Raw genomic sequence first — 22,187 nt, forward strand, 5'->3', positions numbered from 1 at the left:
GGATTTGAATTGGGAAATCTTGGTAACTGTCAATTTCTTCTTCCTCCTCAAAAAGCAAAGAAAATTAATTCCATAGTTTATGATCCACATTTACAGAGTTCTGCTTAATAACTGATGACATGATATGGCCTGTGGGAAGAAAATAACAAAAAAGACTCAACTTGAAGAAATTCAAACTAAGACATTTAGGGAAAATAATCCAGAACACAGTTATTCAATGGCAGGAAGAAATGGGGAAAGTAATGCTAAAAGAAGCCTCCAGGTGATAGAAGAGAGAAAATTAAACATTAGTGAGCCAAAAAAAAAAAAAAAAAAGGCTAGGAAATTTTGGGCTACATATTCAGGGACTTTGAATTATGGAAAAGGGAAGAAATAACTCCTCTCTCTACAGCTCTGGTGTGACCACACTTACAATATTGAGTTCACTTCTGGGCATCTCATTACCATCTGAAAGAGGGAGTTCAGTGAAGACCAAAAAATGTCTAGGGGCTTGGATGGATTGACTTGTAAAGAAAGATTAAAATAGTTAAGAGCTGGATTGTGACATGTTTACTCATATTGAGTAGTACCTTACTCCAGTGGGACTATTTGTGGAGTAAGGTTACTGTGAGTAACTGTGTTTACAGTCTGGCCCTAAATATGTATAGATCAGCTAAGCAACTAATATGGGGAGACCCAATAACTATCTATGTATATTGGAAGAGTTATTAACACCAAGTGGGTACAGTTAGCAATGGGATAAAATTCAAAAAGGAAAATTTGTAAAAGAAAATGCAAAACTCACTGGCAGATGTATTAACCTGGGGATTAATCACACAAGAGAATTAGGGAAAACTCATGAATTGGTACATTTTAAACTACACTGCACAAAGCAAACACGCTCTCTAGGGAACAATGCTTCATTAGCAGGGAGATGGACTAGATTAGCTAGTGGGTCTTTCTCTGACTTTGAAACTTTAATGAGACATAGCAAGTTACAAGAAAACATGGTAATAAATATGCCCCAGTGTCTGATGTATTATTTGGCCAAAGCCCACATAATTTCTACAGTACACCTCAGGGTCTCATAATGACTCCAACATTAAATCTATTACAGTCCCACCTCTGCCTGACAGGCCCACTGAAACATTACAGAGCATAAACAAGAATTCAGTCAAAATAATTCTAAACCACAATCTCTAATAGGAGTTGAGACCACACTCCTGGCTCTTCCGTTGAGCATTTTCTGTATCAACGGTAGGCATGGCAACAATATGTTTCTTAGTCAAATGTAATGTCCTAGAGACAGTTGTTTGCACATCTAGTTAGCAGCTTACCCCTCCCAAGTTTTTAAAAGAACAGGAGTACTTGTGGCACCTTAGAGACTAACAAATTTTATTTGAGCATAAGCTTTCATGGGCTACAGCCCACTTCTTCGGATGCATAGAATGGAACATATATTGCGGAGATATATATACACATACAGAGAGCATGAAAAGGTGGGAGTTGTCTTACCAACTCTGAGAGGCCAATTAAGTAAGAGAAAAAAACTTAATTGGCCTCTCAGAGTTGGTAAGACAACTCCCACCTTTTCATGCTCTCTATATGTGTATATATATATCTCCTCAATATATGTTCCATTCTATGCATCCGAAGAAGTGGGCTGTAGCCCATGAAAGCTTATGCTCAAATAAATTTGTTAGTCTCTAAGGTGCCACAAGTAATCCTGTTCTTTTTGTGGATACAGATGTTATACCAATAAAAACTAGCAGGATCTTATTAAAGGGGACAAGATAAAGATGCCACATTTATTATGATAACAATTTGATTTATGACCAATAACTAATATCTTAATCCTTATACACACACATTATACCTAATACCTATACACACACACACACACACATTCACACACATACACATCCATCAGATGTTCTGCAGCTGCTGCATAGTTACCAGTCCTGCTTGAGTCTGTGGCTTGAGTTTGCAGCTTGGGTTCGTAGCTTGTGGCGGCTAACTGGCCAGGAAAGCCGGGCACAAGGATGAGCTGGGTCTCTGTTGGGCATGCACCAATGCCCTTCCATGTTGGCAGCAGAATGTTACCCTCCTCCAAAGTTTTCCATCTCACCCATCCTTTTTGTATGCTTTAGTTTGAATCCAGGTCTTGCTGTGTCACGCTGCCTCTGGGTTTGGTGATTGATCACCCGTCAATTGCAGACATGACTTTCAGCCTGGGACCAGGCTTTGATCTTCCTTCTATTGTACCTTTTCTTTTTAGGGTGGATTCTTCTTACTCTGTTAGGGCTCTTGTCTGCATCTTCAGCCGTTGGTGTTTGAACTCTATTTAATCAGGACAGGCTGGGGCTGGAGGTTGATTCCATCATCCATACATACCTCATTCACACATCTAAACTAAACTAATAAGATTACAGCAGGGTTTGCAAAAATGAAGGTTGCAGCAAGCCCTTACAAAATGGAGTAAGTGTTTTAAAATGGGGTTTGAATTACAATATGGCAAACAGTGAACAGAAGTTACAATATAGACAAGTATAATGGATGGCAAACACTGAACAAAAGTTACACTGTAGGCAAGTGTAATAAATGGTGAACAGAAGTTACAATACTGAAACAGTGCAAGTCTCAGGCCTGGTCTACACTAGGCGTTTATGTCGAAGTTAGCGCCGTTAAATCGAATTAACCCTGCACCCGTCCACACTGCGATGCTATTTAGTTCGACATAGAGGTCTCTTTAATTCGACTTCTGTACTCCTCCCCGACGAGGGGAGTAGCGCTAAATTCGACATGGCCATGTCGAATTAGGCTAGGTGTGGATGGAAATCGACGCTAATAGCTCCGGGAGCTATCCCACAGTGCACCACTCTGTTGACGCTCTGGACAGCAGTGCGAGCTCGGATGCTCTGACCAGCCACACAGGAAAAGCCCCGGGAAAATTTGAATTTGAATTCCTTTTCCTGTCTGGCCAGTTTGAATCTCATTTCCTGTCTGGACATCGTGGCGAGCACAGCAGCACTGGCAACGATGCAGAGCTCTCCAGCAGTGATGGCCATGCAGTCTGTGAATAGAAAGAGAGCCCCAGCATGGACTGATCGTGAAGTCTTGGATCTCATCGCTGTGTGGGGCGATGAGTCCGTGCTTTCCGAGCTGCGATCCAAAAGAAGGAATGCAAAGATCTACGAGAAGATCTCTAAAGACATGGCAGAGAGAGGATACAGCCGGGATGCAACGCAGTGCCGCGTGAAAATCAAGGAGCTGAGACAAGGCTACCAGAAGACCAAAGAGGCAAACGGACGCTCCGGATCCCATCCCCAGACATCCCGTTTCTACGAGGCACTGCATTCCATCCTCGGTGCTGCCGCCACCACTACCCCACCAGTGACCGTGGACTCTGAGGATGGGATACTGTCCACGGCCGGTTCCTCAGACATGTTAGGGGACGGGGAAGATGAGGAAGGAGATGAGGAGGGCGAGGCAGTTGGCAGCTCTCACAACGCTGATTTCCCCGACAGCCAGGATCTCTTCATCACCCTTACAGAGATCCCCTACGAAGCGTCCCCAGCCATTACCCCGGACACAGAATCTGGTGAAGGATCAGCCAGTAAGTGTTGTAAACATCTAAACATTTATTTTTAACAAAACAGGAATATTAACAATTAAAAGAATGGGTTGTTCATGATTAGTGTGCCCTAGGCGCTTAACGGTTTAGTAAGGGGCAGTGCAAGTTTTGAAAAGAAATCTAGCAATGTCCGGTTTTCAGTGATTGTCCTGCACAAGCCGCTCTACTGTGTATTCCCTGCTACTGCAGCTACAGTAAAATGCGGTCTATATGTGCGGGGATAGAGCAGTAATCCTCCTGGGACATCTCGATGAAGCTCTCCTGGAGGTAACTTGAAAGCCGTTGCATGAGGTTCTTGGGGAGAGCGGCCTTATTGGGTCCTCCGAAGTACGACACGTTGCCGCGCCACGAGATTATCAGGTACTCGGGGATCATTGCTCTGCACAGCAGGGCGGCATACGGCCCTGGTCTTTGGAGGCTTTCCCGGAGCATTCTCTCTTTGTCGCTCTCGGAGATCCTCATCAGGGTGATGTCGGCCATGGTGACCTGCTTTTAATTAGGTAGGGGAATGTTAGTGTTGGGACTGCTTTCCCGTTCCTTTACAGAACTGTCACCGCTGGTTTGCAGCCACGCGGTGGAGGCGGGAGAGGGGCAGCCGAAAGGGATCGTTCCCGGGGACAGCCGCGAGGGGGTGGGACAGGGGCAGAGTTCCCGCTTGCCGGATTGCTGGCAGCAGGGACTGACATTGATTTAAATGTGAAATGAGGCCAGTGGTAATATAAAAGTTTTAAACTGCCACAAGTGTACGGCTTACCATGTCTGCCTGCAACAGAAATTCCGTTGTGCTGCCTCGCTTCTCAAATGTGCTGTTCAAGACCCCAGGCACAGAATGCGAAGGCCGAGAATTCGACCTTGTGCTGAGTGCGCATGTGAAAGGTGCTGTGCATGGTCTTGTTCACAGAGAAAGACTATGTTCTTTGTTCACAACTACATTTATCTTTCAGAGGAATTCACTCCCTTTTTCCCATTTCCACAGCCCCGTCTGCGACTGTCTCACAACCTAGCCTGGAATCACACTCCCAGAGGCTAGCGCGGATTAGGCGTAGGAAGAAGAGGACACGGGAGGACATGTTCTCTGAGCTTATGGCCTCTTCCCAAGCCCAGGCAGCACAGCAGACCCAGTGGCGGGAGAACTTGACCCGAATGCACCAAGCCAACATGGATCGGGAGGAGAGGTGGCGGCAGGAAGACCAGCAGGCGACTCTAACGCTGCTTGGACTACTGAGGGAGCAAACGGACACACTCCGGCGCCTTGTGGATGTTCTGCAGGAACGGAGGCAGGAGGACAGAGCCCCGCTGCAGTCCATCTCTAACCGCCCTCCCCCGCCACCAAGTCCCATACCCACCTCACCCAAAGTGCAAAGAAGGAGAGGCGGCAGAGTCCCTGCTAACTCTCACTCCACCCCTGCAGAGAGCTCTAGTAGCAGAAGGCTCTCATTTCCCAAAATTTGAAAAGTTCTTTCCTTCCCGCCTGACACAAGCCCACGTCCAAGTTTCACCTCCCAATGCCATGTGTAGTTGATAATAAAAAATTCGTTTCTGTTAACTACTGTTTCAATCATGTTCTTTTGGAGGAGGAGGGGAAAGGGGGTTGGAAATTGGACAGGACAGTCTCCTTTGGCAGGGTACATAGTCGGGGGCAGGCACAGCAGCAGGGCACATACACAGTGCAGTGATGCAGTGACTAGTTGCCCCGGTTAGTCTGGGAGGTTGTTTTGATGTAATGTTGGGGGGGGTGGGTTGCTCTGTGACTTTGTGGCGGGGGAGGGCAGTTACAGATCTTAAGCGCCGGTCCTTAGACAGGATCACAGAGCCACACAGCATGGGATCTGTAACCGTCCTCCCCCTGCCACAAAGTCAAATAGACCTCCCATACACACAGTCCCGATCAGGAGGGGTGACAGGCTCCGTTGAAACAAGCATCCCACCGCAGCGGAGCCTGTCAATCCTTGAGTTTAGAAGCTGCATTCGCATCACAACACTAGACCCGCCCCGCACCACAGTCTGCGTCCCAGTTTTAAAAAATTCCCGCTAAAACAGTATTAAAGAAAACGGTGTGCTTTAACAAAGTAGAACTATTTTTATTTCGACACGTGTGTTGGAGGGGGGGTGAAGGGGGTATGTAACTGGATAGGATAGTCAACATTACCTGGGTAAAGAAACGGGGGCAGGTTTAGCTTCTCAGTACACAAACTATAAAATCACAGGTTACCCTGCTCACTCAGGAACTTTGCTTTCAAAGCCTCCCGGATGCACAGCGCTTCCCGCTGGTCTCTTCTAATCGCCCGGCTGTCTGGCTGTGAGTAATCACCAGCCAGGCTATTTTCCTCAACCTCCCACCCCGCCATAAAGGTCTCCCCCTTGCTCTCACAGAGATTGTGGAGCACACAGCAAGCTGCTATAACAATGGGGATATTGGTTTCGCTGAGATCACAGCGAGTCAGTAAGCTTCTCCATCTCCCCTTGAGACGGCCAAAAGCACACTCCACCACCATTCTGCACTTGCTCAGCCGGTAGTTGAAGAGTTCTTTTTCAGTGTCCAGGGCGCCAGTATAGGGCTTCATGAGCCAGGGCATTAGCGGGTAGGCTGGGTCCCCGAGGATGACTATAGGCATCTCCACATCCCCAACAGTTATTTTGTGGTCCGGGAAGTAAATACCTTGTTGCAGCCGTCTAAACAGACCAGAGTTCCTGAAAACACGAGCGTCATGAACCTTGCCCGGCCATCCCACGTAGATGTTGGTAAAACGTCCCCTGTGGTCCACCAGTGCTTGCAGCACCATGGAAAAGTATCCCTTTCGGTTAATGTACTGGGTGGCCTGGTGGTCCGGTGCCAGGATAGGGATGTGAGTTCCATCTATGGCCCCACCGCAGTTTGGGAATCCCATCGCTGCGAAGCCATCTATGATCGCCTCCACGTTTCCCAGGGTCACTACCTTTGGCAGCAGTACATCAACGATTGCCTTCGCTACTTGCATCACAACAACCCCCACGGTAGATTTGCCCACCCCAAACTGGTTCGCGACTGACCGGTAGCTGTCTGGCGTTGCAAGCTTCCACAGGGCTATGGCCACTCGCTTCTGTACACTCAGTGCAGCTCGCAACCGGGTGTCACTGCGCTTCAGGGCAGGGGACAGCAACTCACAAAGTTCCAGGAAAGTTCCCTTCCGCATGCGAAAGTTTCGCAGCCACTGGGATTCATCCCAGACCTGCAGCACTATGCGGTCCCACCACTCAGTGCTTGTTTCCCGTGCCCAGAATCGCCGTTCCACGGCATCAACATGACCCATTGCCACTGTGATGTCCTCGGCGCTGGGTCGCCTGCTTTCTGACAGGTCTGTGCTACTCTCAGACTTCAGGACATCACCGCGGTGCCGTAGCCTCCTTGCCTGACTTTTCTGCATCTGCCTCAGGGAAACCTTTATGATAAGCTGCGAGACGTTGAGAGCGGCCACAACTGCAGCGATGGTCGCAGCGGGCTCCATGCTCGGAGTACAGTGGCGTCCGCGCTGTCAATGACTGGAAAAGCGCGCGAACTGTTTTCCCGCCGGCGCTTTCAGGGAGGGAGGGCGGGAGTGATGGACGGATGACGACAGTTTCCCAAAAGCACCCTCGACTCATTTTGTTACCCAGAAGGCATTGCCGGCTACACCCAGAATTCCAATGGGCAGAGGGGACTGCGGGAACTGTGGGATAGCTGACCACAGTGCACCGCTTCGAATGTCGACGCTATCACCGTTAGTGTGGACGCACAAAGTCGAATTACTGTCCTTAGTGTGGACACACACGTTCGACTTTGCAATATCGATTACAAAAATTCGATGCAAGTAAAATCGAACTACTCTCGTAGTGTAGACAAGGCCTCAGTGATTTAAGCAGGAATTGGATTGATAGTGAAACTTACAAAGGCAGCTGACTGAACAGCTATGGCTCTTAACAAGCATCTTAATTGTTAATTAGCCAGTTATTGGGGTAACCAGTTTTATGAATGAAAATTGTTTCATTCATAAAACTTTACTTATGAAGTTACATTAATAAAGTAGACAATTAAAAACAATTTCATTCATCAGTTCTACACAGATTAACATGGCTGCTACTCTGAAACCAAGTTTTTAAGCATTTCCTATGGAAACAGACCTTTCAGGGTAGGGCTACAGTGTTATAATTTGAAATACATTTGAGGGTCACCGAGTCCCAAAACCTCTGACCAAGATTTAATAATGGTCACAGTGGTGGTATAATTTACTAGGTAGGTGAGAGCTAGGGAGGAGGGTATTAAACCATGTCATCTTTGTCCAGCTTGTCCTCATCCATCCTTCCACGAACGCAAGATGACGCCACACCCTTCCATTTTGTTGCAAGCACGTTCTTTCCATTTCTGGCCAAAGAGTTTTGTCATGGGATCGGCCCAGCGCATTTTCGGTCTGCTCAGCTGTCACTTGTGGGCTCTGGGGATACAATCACTGATGCGGGTTGTCCACCTACTGTCTTGCCTGCAGACTACATGACCCGCCCATCTCTGCTTTGCGTTGTACATCACCTGCACTACATCATTCACCTCTGTACGCCTTCTGATCTCCTCATTCGGTATGTGATCATGGAGCAATATCTTACACATTCGTCTTTCCATTGCTCTCTGGGTGACGTAAAAACCATGATAAAAGGTTATTTAATAGTAGTCAAGATAATACAATTGGTTGTCAAAAAATTAACGTAACAGGGATTTTATTTAAAACTGAACAAACAGAACTTGATTCCACCTACCTATAATAACATTAAATAGGTTAAGAACATATATAATAAAAAAGTATAATGTTTCAAATATATATATATTATAACTTACTACTAAATGTACTTAACTAAATATAACCCTCTAAATAAAGAAATATATCTATCTCTATATGCACAGGCTATTAGCTTATGGATTATGATTATTAATATTTTAGTTTAAGGTTCGCCCTTCCCCAAATATCTCACAGGGTACTAACTCCAAGTAAGTCTTTGAGCCTGAGGCACCTCTCCTGATTCCCTGAAGAGACGGACTCAACTCCAGTGATGCTTGCTTGCAGGAGGCACACATTAGACCAGACCCACTTGATCTGAAAGACCTTAGGTTATTCTGTTCCAGCTCTCTGGGACAACAGGAATCAATGATAAGAGGTGACTAGAACCAGTGATCAGGAACGGACGCTCAGGAACATTCCATCAAACATAGACTGACTTGTCCAGCCAGCCTTAAACTACAGAGACCCTCTCCTGTACATCTGTCCTGCTCAATCTTAGTCTCTCCACTTGCTCTCCGTTTCCCTCCGTCCCAGTTTCCCTCCATCTCTTGGCTGCCCTCTCCCTGTTTCTCTCAGTTTGCTCACAGACTCTCTGTTTCTCTCTGAATATGTCTATTCTGCAGTTAAAAACCCACTGCTGGCCTATATCAGCTGACTCAGGCTCGCATGGCTAAGGGGCTGTTAATTGTGTTGTAGATGTTCAGGCTCATGCTGGAGCCTGGACTCCCAGAGCCCGGACTTCAGCCCAAGCCCAAATGTCTGGCTAGAAGGGCTGACTAGAAGATTGTGCCTCATCCGATTGGACTCAGAGTTAGTCATTAAGATCCATGCTTTTGTGATTCCCAGTCCTGGTGGTCTCAGTTCATTATTCCTAGCAATGAAGTTGCCAATCCTGAAAAAGCTCAGACTGGTACAGAATTCAGCTGCATGCTTGTTAGCAACACAGGCCACCAAAAGTGCATCACACCAGTGCTTGCAGTCAAATTCCAGGTCTTGATCTTGATGTTCCTTCCACTTTCCTCTATCTTGTAGAAATAAAGAAAAGCTTTTATTCCAAAGAACCTAGTAAAATGTTTCTCTTTTAAATGGAATTATTGCAGTAAATTGTTTTCCTATGGTACTTACTTACTAGTGTACATTTCATTTTTCTGTACATTCATGGAGCCACTCAAAAAGATGCACTGCCTGACTGGCGTCAAATTCTTCTCTCACCACCTTTCATTTTTATTTTAAAAGATTAACTGTAGAAATGGGTCTGAACCAAAGCTATAGATCCCAGCAGCCCACACTTTGGAAAAGTTGGGATCAGAACTCTGTAGGTCAGACCCACCTGAAAGGAGTAAGAGATCCAAGTCAGAGGTTTTTTTAATGGGAATACATGCATGTTTAAATAGCCCGTTGCCATAGATTCTATTCAGGGGAGTGTGACAAGTCTCAGATTTATGAATAATCCTCCTTACCCATGTCTCTTATCTTTTCTCCTCACTCTCTCAGTGCCCCTTCTCTCTCCTTCTCCTTCTCTTTCATTAGAAATTATTACTTGCAAAGCACCAACAATGTGCAAGTTGCTTTGAAGACAGTCATGAAGAAAAGATCCCTACCCTGCACAACTTAAAATTGAAATTTCTCACTTACTCTTTTTACCACTCCGTTCTTTTCTGTGTCTCTCTCTCCGCCCCTCAATTCACCCCCACCTCAGATATGGTGCATTAGAAGAAGACACACTAGTTAATACTAGAACAGAAAGAAATCAGGAGAAGCATAGGGGAAAGAAGAACAGGAAGGAGAAAAGTAAATCATTCTTCCAAAAAAAAAAAAATTCTATGGCAGGATCTGACATCCATGGTGACTGCCACAGCTGAAGAACTGTGTACAACCACGAACAGAAAGGGTCAAATTTAGTTTAATATAGTTTCTTTTGAGGTTTCATAAATACTGTACAAAGCATAAATCAGTTACAAAAAATTAATGCATTGACTGTTTAGGTAAATACAGGATACAAAGTGTAGTAGTCATCATAGAATCATAGAATATCAGGGTTGGAAGGGACCTCAGGAGGTCATCTAGTCCAACCCCCTGCTCAAAGCAGGACCAATCCCCAACTAAATCATCCCAGCCTCTAAGGAAGGAGATTCCACCACCTCCCTAGGTAACCCATTCCAGTGCTTCACCACCCTCCTAGTGACAAAGTTTTTCCTAATATCCAACCTAAACCACCCCCACTGCAACTTGAGACCATTCATTACTCCTTGTTCTGTCATTTTGCAGAGAGCAGTAACTCTCTTACTATCTTAGATACTAGAATCAGTTTTACAGAGGGAATGTTGTTCAGGTTACTCCTCTAAAATGTTTTTTTTTTCCCCAGGGAGTTCAATGGGCATTGGATCAGTCCCTCAGATTCCACAGAGATCTTTAATTTCCATCTGGACAGATACCAGAATTAGGCTGAATGGACTTAGTTTAACATCTCATTTTAGTTATGTGCCTTGGCATTAGTTCATCCTGTGACAAACATTAGGTCGTCATTTTAACCAGTAATGTTTTGAATGTATATATTTCACTAGGCAACAGACTGCTAGAATTTTTGACCTTTTAAAGTGACACAGAATATTTACCAGCTTTGTTATCTGAGAATGCAACAAAGGCAGCCAGCTCTACAAATTTGAGAGCTACACCAGCTTCAAATGGTTTTCAGTATATATTGATTGCATTCTATATATACATGTGCACGCATATATACATATATTCTTTCTCACACCCATCATCATAGTATTCGAAAGCCAAAAACTAGTCATAACATTCCAGAATTGAATGAACTGGAAAAGAAATATAATGTGCTTATGGAAATCATTCACTTTCTATGTCTAGGACCTTCCTGAATATAAATAAACAATACTTTCATCCATAGATTTCAAAGCACTTTACAAAAATGTAAAGAATCATTCTCTCCATTTTACAGTTGGAGAAACAAAGAACAGACAGTTCAAGTGATCTGCCTAAGGTCACACGGAGTAAATGACACAGGCTTTCTCTCCTAAGTCTGACTGTGCCTCTGAGAGAGACTACAAGATGCAAGCAGCAACTTTTTCATCTGAAACTCTTCAGTGTATTGCCAGCCTCAAGCATTCAAAAATCATGAGTCAGGCTTCAAACAATCATGAGATTAGCTTAAAGTTTATTAGATTTTTCCCCCCAAATAATAAATTTTGGTTCTTTTTCTTTGCCTTCTGGTATCTGAGCCTTTAGGGTGCATTATGGTCATGTTTTTCAGCTTTTCCTTGCAACCATACAGGTTAGAAGCACAGTTCATTTTTTTTTAAATGAAAGCCAAGAGTCTCACAGTTTCATGATATGGAGCTTTAAGAAAAACATCAAATATTGCAAGACTCCCAAGAAAAATCACCAGGGCAGACAACACTGTGCTAAGAACATAGCTATATCAGGCACATGTTTAATATTTTAATGGAGAAAATTGTTTTCTTCGCCTATGGAAAATGGACCTTATATTCAGCACCAGCAGCTCCCAATGACTTCAATAGGATTGATGAGCATTCAGTGCCTCCAAAAACCAGGCCATCTGGGACTTGTCCAAGACCACACAACTCAGTGACGGAGCTGAAACTATACCTTGGGAGTGTTGGCTCCTCATCTGTGGCTTGAACCATTAGACCTATGCAACATAATATGGAAATTAAAAATACATGGCTCGATCCAGCTTTCTTTGTGATTGAAGGAACTATTCTCCCCTTAATATATGCCACTTCCTTCCGTTGTTAATAATGCTGGAGGAAAGCATGGTCAGTAAGGGGAGAGCATACATAAGGCTATGATCTTGCAAACAGGACTTCTGGCAACATAAGGACCCTCCTACATGGCTCCCACTGCAGGATATGTTCCACAAACCTATACAGAATAATTCATACAGACCTATCATACATAGCTCATAGCTATGGAAAGAGAAAAATCACAACAATTTTTTCTCTTTCCATAGCTATGAGTCTTCTTCCTCATAGGCTGGATAAACATGTTAATTCACTACTTCTTGTAATTCCAATCCATTTGAACAGTATTTTAAACATACTTAAAGTACTGTACTGTTTTTTAAAATGTATTTTAGGGGCTCAATAGATGGCTCTACAATAAAGCTTGGAAGAAAGGATGCAATATTTTAGAAATGTCATTAAACTCAAGATTTTTTTAAGTCAGACCTTTTTTTAAATGTTTCCACATTAGACAACAGCTAGGGTCATTTTAATGGTTTTTAAGAGAGCTCTTTTCCTTTTAAGTCAAAGTCACTGCCTTTTTCAGTTTCTCTTGTTTTACCTCTTATTATGTTGAAACATTTTGAAAGGTCTGTCTTCCACTTGAAAGTCAGATCCCATTATCTGGGTAGGAATTTGAAAAGGTCAGTATTAAAAAAACAAAAGCTAAAACAACCCCAACAATGCAAACATTCAACACTAACGAATCCATGGGATATTGAAGGTTTAATTATACTTTAAGAAAATGTGCTGACCATACAACATATGGCACACTACTGATAAAGTAACATTGCTTATAATAAATTAAATTACAGTAGAACCTAACTCATTTGCACTAATCATAGGGAGCCAATTTAAATTACTGGCTAGTCTGGCTGGGATTGGCATTAAATGAATAAACACAAAAGAAAACAAGGATAGCACATAATCAAATGTACACTGTGCCTTTTACTTTTGATAATTATATAGTTCAGTTTTACTTATATAAGAATTCTTAATGTGTCAGTAAGTACTTTGTAAAAATAAGAACGTTTTAATAATAGGGCCTCACTCCAGCAGTGCCTTGGGAAGTCTATAAAGTGTGCAGATTAGGGGGGTGCTGATTAGTAAGGTTCTGCTGTGAAACATACAGGACATTTCAGCTGGTTCATGAAGCCATGGCACCTTTTCTAACAGATAAATATTAGCATAGATATGAGATAATACTCATGCTGGTGAAAAAACAAATAGACATTTCAGAACATAAAATACAATCAAACATCTTATCTAGTTCTGGGGGGAGAGGAGGGGTTTGAGCCAAGGAAATTGCATGTTGTACCAAGATATGTGCATTCTAAAAGACATGTATGTGTGTTGGGGAGAGAGGGTAAGGTTTTGGACTTGACTGAATTTCTTTTTTAAGGGAAAACATTCGACTATGTGTGCCCCGTAGTAGAATATGTTGCGACAATAAATAAACCAGTCAGAGAACCTAGTTCTTGTTTTCAGCTAATATGGTGACAGAGTCTGGAATAAACAATTGCTCAGATTTCTTCATGCTACAGCCTCTACAGTGTTACAAAAGCTTTACAACTTGCTACAGTGTTATAAAAGCTTTTCCAAGCCTAGAGATGCAATGCTATGGGGATAATAATTTGCTTTTCTAGAATGCCTTCCTGCTGCCTACCTCATGGCACTGTGTAAATATTAACAGCCCTCTGATGTTATTACTTATAGCACTTTATAGATCAGGAAACTAAGGCAAAGAGCAGTGACGTGGTTTGCCCAGCTTCACATCGGGTATGTCGACACAGCAAACAAACAAAAAACAGTGGCAACTAGTCTCAAAGCCAGGGTCAACTGATTTGGGCTTATGCTATGGGACTAAGAAGAGCCATGTAGATATTCGAGCTCAGGTTGGAATCCAGGCTCTGAAACCCAGTGATGGGGGTGGGTCTTAGAGCCTGGGCTCCATCCCAATCTCGAACGCCTACACTGCTAGTTTTAGTCCCACAGCATGGGCCTGTGTCAGTTGACCTGGGGTCTGAGACTCACTGTCAGGGTTTGGGGGGTTTCTTTTTGGTGTGTAAATGTAGCCTAGTGAGTCAGTGGCAGAGCCAGAAGCAGCAGCCAGACCTTCTGAGCCTCAGTTTTCTGCTTTAATCACAAGGTCTTAGCTAACAGCCTCTTCTGCCTAACACTAACGAATGAACTGGCTTAACTTCAGAGGAGCTTATGATCCAATCTGTTACGTCTCATTCCCTTATTTCAAGAAATATATGTCACTGCATCACAATTTCGTGAAAACTTTGCTTGCTGGGATAGCCTTGTGAGACACAACAAAATGAATGACCACGAATCTCACCACCCGTAGAGGAAAATGCAAAACTCTTCTGGTTGACTGTGCTTTCCCCCAATCAGTAAAACAACAAAATCCCATGTGTAGAAGAGAGGGAAGGAAACTTAAAATATAGGATACGTTTGGAAACTTTCTCTCACAAGGCATTTAGAGAGCCTAGTGATCAGAGTGGTATAAAAACATAGCTAGACATTTTGTTCTTGCGAACATCCCATGGGGACAAATGTCACAATTACTTCAGTATACCTTAGCACAACATGAATAATATAATGCTAGATGCTACAAGAGCAGTCAGCACTGAGCAGTCACAATTTCAATTCAGGCTTCTTAAGATAAGGAATTAAAATAGCTTAAAACCAGACAAAGTTGGTGTCTGTTTCAGTTGATCAGAAAACATACCCTAGCTATTCAGGGTTACAACCCTGCCTGCCTCGCTTTGTGGTGCCTTCACACATCAGACACGATTCAGAGTCAGATGCTGACTAAGGCATGATTAAAAATTAGTTGTATCTGTTACACAAAAAGAAAATATTATTTTCTTCCTCTGCAGCCTCGCAAAATATACTCCTACTACTCCTTCCCCCGTAAGCGTGTGCCCTGCTCACTACAAACTGAAGTAAACAACTGGATTTGGTACATTGGTTCTAGAGTTTTCCAAGAGCTGCCTGTCAGTGCATAGCAAAGAAGGGTCTTGTAAGCGGTCCTCCATCTTCTCAACTACTCTTATCTCTAGTTCTAAGGTCATTAAAAACATAGAGAAGTGATTAAGCAGGAACTAGCTCTGAGGGATTATACTATTTGTCAGAGTAATAACAGTGAATTCAATACGTGTAAATCTCTTCTCCCTGAGCAACCGTAGTTGTGGAATACCAGTGGGACATTGATAGGAATTATTTTCTAGGCAGCCTGCCTTCTGGGGGAGTTTGTGGTTGATATATAAGAATCCCAACTTTTCTAAGGACCTAAAAGTTGTAGGGGAATAAAATTCATCAGTGCACTGTGACCCCTTTCTGCCAGCACAAAGGGCCCATAAGGACTTCTGGGACAGGCTCTGCCAACTCTATGGCCTCTCTCCCCAAACAGCTTCCCTCAGTACAAAGGGTGTCCCAGTCTGGGTTGAGAGAGGGAGAGGCCAGTGTGGTCTGATCCCACAGAATTCTGCAACACTGTAGTAGCCAGTACGGGCGATTGCTGCAGGGGCTTGAGTTAGGGCAGCCCTGGATAGATAAAAATGTGAGCTACCACTCCTCTGCCATGGTACCAATGCAGGGATGGATCTGCCTCCTTGTGTTTGAGATTTGGGGCTCATTTCTGCCCTCAGATAAATCCCATTGACTTCATAGGGACTTGTGTCCATGTATCTAAGGGCCAAACTGAGCCAGTGCTGTTTTTAAAGGGATGGAGACAAACTGATCACTGAACAGTGTCTCTCTCTAAATAGCACATCTTGAAATATGGACTTCATTTCAGTAACTGAGCATTTTCTAAAATGAATGGTTGAAAATTAAGATTCATATTTCAACAGGAAACATTTCCAACATGCTAATGGAAGGGGAAAGGCAGATGACTCCTACTAATGTTGAAGTCTCTCTTAATAAGGAAGAGACCATAGAGGATTTCTGGACAGAAAACATTTCCTCTCTTCCAAAAGTATTTTTTCCTGTGGAAAATCCAGAACATATTTATTGTTGTTTGTTATTTATATTACCATAGTGCCTAGAAGTTTCAGTCACAGAGAAGGACCGCATTGTACTAGATCAGGGGTGAGCAAACTGTTTGGTCTGAGGGCCACATCTGGGTATGGAAATTGTATGGCAGGCCATGAATGCTCAAGAAATTGGGGGTTGGAGTGCAGGAGTGGGTGAGGGTTCCAGCTGGGGGTGTGGGCTCTGGGGTGGGGCCAGAAACGAGGAGTTCAGGGTACGGGAGGGGGCTCTGGGCTGGGGCAGGGGGTTGGGATGCGGGAGGGGGTGAGGGCTCCGGCTGGAGGTGCAGGCTCTGGGGTTGGACCAGAGATGAGGTGTTTGCGGTGCAGGAGGGAGCTGTGGGCTGGGAGGATAGCAGAGGGGTTTGGAGTATGGGAGAGGGTGCCAGACTAGGGCTGAGGGGTTCGGAGTGTGGGAGGGGGCTCTGGGCTGGGGCACAGGGTTGGTGTGTGTGTGGGGGGGTGAGGGCTCCGGCTGGGGGTGCGCGCTCTGGGGTGGGGCTGGGGATGAGGTGCAGGAGAAGGTCAGGGGTGCAGGCTCAGGGCAGTGCTTACCTCAAGCAGCTCCTGGAAGCAGCGGCATGTCCCCCTCTGGCTCCTATGTGGAAGCGCGGTGCTGCCTAGGTGGCTCTGTGTGCTGCCCCGTCTGCAGGCATCGCTCCTGCAGTTCCCATTGGCTGCAGTTCCTGGCCAATGGGAGCTGCTCAGCCGGCACTTGGGGTGGGGGCAGCGTGCAGAGCCCCCTGGCTGCCCCTACATGTAGGAGCTGGAGGGGGACATGCCGCTGTTTCCGGGAGCTGCGCAGAGCCACGGCACGTGTGGAGTGGGGCAAGCCCCCGACCCCATTCCTGGTGGGAACTCGAGGGCTAGATTAAAAGGTCTGACAGGCCGGATGCGGCCCGCACGCCATAGTTTGCCTACCCCTGTGCTAGATGCTATAAACACAGAACAAAGAGAAGATCTCTGTCCCAAAGAGCTTACAATCTAGGTATAAGACAGGAGACAACAGACTCTTGTAAGGCTGTAAATCAGGAAGTACAAGGAAACAATAAGACAATACAAGATTTGTGCCCCTGCTTTAGATAAGCAACGAAATGCAGTTTCATGAATTTGTTTTAGTTAAGGCCACTGTCCTCTCCTCCTTCAAACCTCTCATCCAGACCCGTTTCTGCTGTGATGCCTAAATGATAAATCAACCAATTAATAATGGCTAAGTACTGAGGCAGACAGGGATTGCTGATAGAGATATAGATAGGGCTTCTGATTTTAGGTTTTAATTGATTAAATACTAATAACCCCCCCCCCCCGATTAAAAAAGAAAATAAATTGGTATTTATCCACTAGAAACGGTTACTTGTATTTAAGGGCTTGTGTACATAAAGCAATAATGCAGATAACAGGGGTGTGATTTCTAAAATGCACTGTGTTGCACATTAATTGGTCCATGTAGATCCTGCTGGTGTGCACTAAAGGTCCCCAGTGAGCTTTAATGTAGTGCTGTTTGAAACAGTACTATGTTAAAGTGCACTAGGGAACATTACGAAGAGATTACTTATTGCAGTCTATACTGCTCTAATGAGTAATGTATGTAATATACATTATTCATTGCAATAGACACAAAGAGAGAGCCACCAAATCCCCTGATTTTTGGACATCTACACAAATCTCAAAAATTGCTAAAAGAAATCAGTCCTGAAACATGAAATTAATAAACCCTGAATAACAGAAACCCGAGATACTGGCAAATGGTAAAGTTTGGCAAAATTATAAGCAACTGAAACCAGGAGCTTATAGATCTTATAAAAGAGTCAGGCAACCTTAACAATATATAGTGCTACCCACCCTGCCTATAATTATTATATTCCTCCCAGGCCTTTTGTATGTCACTTGTCATCTGAGATTACATAACCTCTTCAGGACAGGGATAGTGCCTTTGCATGTGTCTGTACATTGCCTAACAAAACAGGCTCCCCAACACTAATTGAAATCTCTGGGAGCTGCTGCAATATAAATATGAATAACAAAAATAATAGTAATAATAAAACAGGTGAATTAGCTCTGCCTACATTTAGTGATATCATTGCAATAACATACACACTACACTGTGTAGCACTCTGAAAAGATTGCAGAGGTATAGGAATAATATATTGAAATGAATACATTTACTCTACATCACATAGTACCCATTAGGAGACTTTTATGATCACATTACTATGTGCTTTGTCTTCAAAAAGAGACTTCACTGGCTTTTCCACCCATAAGCAGAAAAAATACTCACCGTACTCATTATCAGTCTCTTGGCTCTGATTTTCTCTCTGATGTACAGCTCCAATACAATCTATTATTGTCACCTTTTCTGTAACAACATCCTATAATCCTGAACTAGCTAACACTCCGGATAGTGTTTTTATTATTGGGCTGAGGCAGATGCCTAGCTAGAAATCTTTCAGATTAGAGCGGGTTAAATTATTTGATTCATATATGTGTTATGAATTTAGCCCTTTTTTGGCTAGAGACTAATTTTAAATTAGTTTAATGAATAATTTTCACCCTGTGTGTCTTTTTATGAACTGTTTGCTTTGACTAGTTAGTGAGTGATCTGTTTGATGAACACTTTTTAAACAGCTGAATAATGAGTAAGAAAGAACAACAAAAATGAATTTATGGTACAATTTTTAAAATGAATGAAGGCTTGAGTAAAAATATGTATGGGTTTTGGGTCTCACAATCATTGCCTCCGAATATACAAGAGTCCTTCAACACTTGCAAAGGTACGAGCCCAGAAATCACAGCAAACCTGGTTCAGCGCTTTTATTCAAGAAAATACTCAAGAATCATTTTGTAAAACTATTTGACCAGTTCTAAAGAATACAGAGCTCACAAATGATCAGACAGTATGGGGCAAAAAGGGTGAATACAGATTGATGGGGAGGGGGGCAAGGAAAAGTGTCATCTATCCATCATATAGGTAATACTGATTTTTGTAAAGGCCTTGAGGGACAGTTTTCATATTTTAGGTACAGGATCAGGTACAAATTTCAGATACTATGTGGACTCAGACAGTTGAGGTAAGGAAACATTGGAGTCTATATGTATTTTTATTGTAAGTGTTATCATAGAACCATAGGGTTAGAAGGGACCGCAAGGGTCATCTAGTCTAACCCCCGGCCAAGATGCAGGATTTAGCTCTCATGGAGAATTGTTAGATGCTTATAGCTCTGAATATTTGGAAATTAAATGGGTCTGAAAGCAAGTAAGAGTCCCAGATTTTACTTCCAGTACCACAAGAAATGTTTAGCTGCTCTTTACTGACAAATGCAATTGGTTAACACGTTACAATGGAGAGGTGTGTGCCACCCATTTCTGGTACTACAGGATCAGCAGGGGGACCCCCTCCAACAACAGTGATCTGCAGGGTGGAGTGGGAGAGAGGGGGAAGGTGATGAGGCCATTGACAACTTGTTCTTCATCTCTCCCTCTGTAGGGGCAGGATGTTATGGGAAGAGGGCTGCTTGCAGCTGGGAAAAGGATCAGGTTTCTGAGATCTTCAAAGGAGAGTATGTTGGCAGCTGACTCCCCCCTTCTACTATTAGGATTTTCCGTATTTGCACTGAGGATCCCTACCCCTGCCAGACCTCCTAATTAGCTCCCTCTTCCTTCTGTAGCATGAGCTCAGTCACATTCAAGGCCCCTTGTACTGTGTGCCACATCAGACTTAAATTGGGAGGCCTCACTGCATAATTCATGTAGCAGAGCTGTACTAAATTCTGCACCATTATGCAGCAATGTTAATTGATTACAAAAATCATTTGATAAGCTGTGCGGCTCCTAAATCAGAACTGGGGCTGGAGGGGTGGGGGGGGGTGATGGATGGTGGTCAGGCAGTGGCAAAAGCAGCAAAGCTGGGAGGGATTAAGGAAGTAGCTTGTAGAAGGAAATGGCTGCCATCCAGGGCTCCTAAGCGAGGAGGCTTGCCCTCTGACACCCCCAATGCAGAGGAGTCCTGTGCAAAAATAAATATTTGTCCGCTTAGCAAAACTGAGATGAACACTGAGGTGAATCAGCCTACAGGCTACAGTCTCAAAATTCAGTGCTGACAAGAGCACTTCTATAGCACCTTTAATTGGAGGACATTAAAACCCTTTACAAATATTAGTTACTTAAGCCTCACAATGTTCGTGGAGGTGGGTGATGTGAGGCACAGAGAGGTTGACCTGTCCAGGGTCACACACCGAGTCAGCAGAAGAGGTGAGAGTAGAACTCAGAAATCTTGAATCCAAGTCCCCCACCAGATTCAGCTTTGTCGCTGACAGAAATTGTTAGCCATTACCAGGGGCCAAATTATCCCCTGCCTGATCCATGTGTGGAGGGGTCCTCCCTGCCCATTATCCCCTCTTTTGTAGGCAAGGGAGGGCACCCACTTCTGCGGCAATGCCCCTGTGATGTTCTGTACCTCTTGGGAACACCCTACACCCCCATGTTCATCCTTATAAAATGATTGTGTGGTATCCAATGAAAAGTTTGTCATATTGGGTGTCTTCGGAAGGCTCATGATGCTCTGAGCATTGTTGTTAGTTATAGTAATGTTATAGGTTATAATTTCAAATATATAGTTATGAGGTTGAAAATGTATCCTCATAGATTAAAATAAACCCAGGCAAAAACCCTCTAAGAGCAGAGAGGCAGTTCACACCTCATCAAGGCATGTATGGGACAAACCCAGACCAGCCTCACAGGAACAAAGGATACTGGCCTAGGCAGCAGCAAAGGATCTGTTGGACTCTCGAGTGAGTCACCCCCCTTCCTTTGGTCAGTTTGGGACTGTGATGAGGTAATGCTCACCTGACTCTGAAGGGGAGGGGGGCAAAGCCAAGAGGGAGGAAAGGACATGATAAAAGGGAGAGATGTTTGCCATGCTCTTCCACCTCCATCTACAGACATCACCACCAAGCAACTGAAGCGCTGATCAAAAGGGAGAGCCTGGCTGAAGGGCAACCACCCAGCCTCTGGTGAGAAGCATCTAAGTTTGTAAGGGCACTGAAAGTGTTAAGATCAGCTTAGAATGCGTTTTGCTTTTATTTCATTTGACTAAATCTGACTTGTTATGCTTTGACTTATAATCACTTAAATCTATCTTTATAGTTAATAAATCTGTTTGTTTATTGTATCTGAAGCAACACGTTTGGTTTGAAGTGTGTCAGAGACTCCCCTTGGGATAACAAGCCTGGTACATATCAATTGCAGCATCCAGCGGGCATAACTGGACACTGCAAGACGGAGGTTCCTAGGGTTGTGTCTGGGACTGTAGATATTGGCTAGTGTCATTCAGTTGCACAATCCAAGGGGCAATTTACATGCCAGAGGCTGTGCGTGAACAGCCCAGGAGTGGGGGTTCTCACAGCAGAGCAGGTAAGGCTGTCTCCCAGAGTCAGGGATTGGAGTGACCTAGCAGATCACTGGTCCAGGTAACACCAGAGGGGAACGTCACAGCCCCCACACCTCTAGACCTGACAGAGCCCTCTCAGCACAGTCTGTATTGAAGGAGAGGGAGGTAACTGAGTAGGTTGAGGAGGGTGTGCAGGGTGCATATTGTCACCCCTTGAGCCCTGTGGAGTTTACCTGGAAAAGTGCATTCAAGGCTGCTGAGGTCAGGTGGGTATATCTTTTGGCATGGATCTGTGGAACCAGACTTCCCAGGGAGTTGTGGGGATGGAGACTAGATAGGGTTGCCAATTTTGGTTGGATGTATTCCTGGAGGTTTCATCACATGACTTAATCTTTAATTCTCGGTGACTCCAGGACAACCCTGGAGGGTTGGCAACCCTAAAGACTACAGGTGAGCGCCGGTGTAGAGACAAAACATTTTTTTAAAACAAAAAAAAAAATGCAACTGTAAACCCCATAAAAATTAGCAGGAGACTCAAGAGTAGCTGCACCATATGAAAGTGCTTTTAACTCATTTGTTAATGTTGACTAGATTTCCATT

The 22,187-nt window shown here is 44.1% G+C and overlaps 1 protein-coding gene across 1 annotated transcript; it reads left to right on the forward strand.

Moving 5' to 3' along the window:
• The first annotated feature begins 2,608 nt into the window (after window positions 1-2,608).
• LOC135981948 (uncharacterized) lies at window positions 2,609-5,159 on the forward strand. The gene is made up of 2 exons (XM_065587121.1): window positions 2,609-3,595; window positions 4,590-5,159. The coding sequence occupies exons 1-2, from the start codon at window positions 3,019-3,021 to the stop codon at window positions 5,063-5,065; spliced, it is 1,053 nt and encodes a 350-aa protein (XP_065443193.1). The 5' UTR covers window positions 2,609-3,018; the 3' UTR covers window positions 5,066-5,159.
• The last annotated feature ends 17,028 nt before the right edge of the window (window positions 5,160-22,187 follow it).

The sequence above is a fragment of the Chrysemys picta genome, chromosome 2 (assembly GCF_011386835.1).
Source record: "Chrysemys picta bellii isolate R12L10 chromosome 2, ASM1138683v2, whole genome shotgun sequence".
NCBI lineage: Eukaryota > Metazoa > Chordata > Testudines > Emydidae > Chrysemys > Chrysemys picta.

What these genes read in the sequence shown, in the direction of transcription:
- LOC135981948 (XM_065587121.1), top strand. Translation starts at nt 3,019, where the DNA reads ATGCAGAGCTCTCCAGCAGTGATGGCCATGCAGTCTGTGAATAGAAAG. An exon ending in ATCTGGTGAAGGATCAGCCA is followed by an intron (nt 3,596 to 4,589) that starts GTAAGTGTTGTA and finishes CCATTTCCACAG; the next exon opens with CCCCGTCTGCGACTGTCTCA.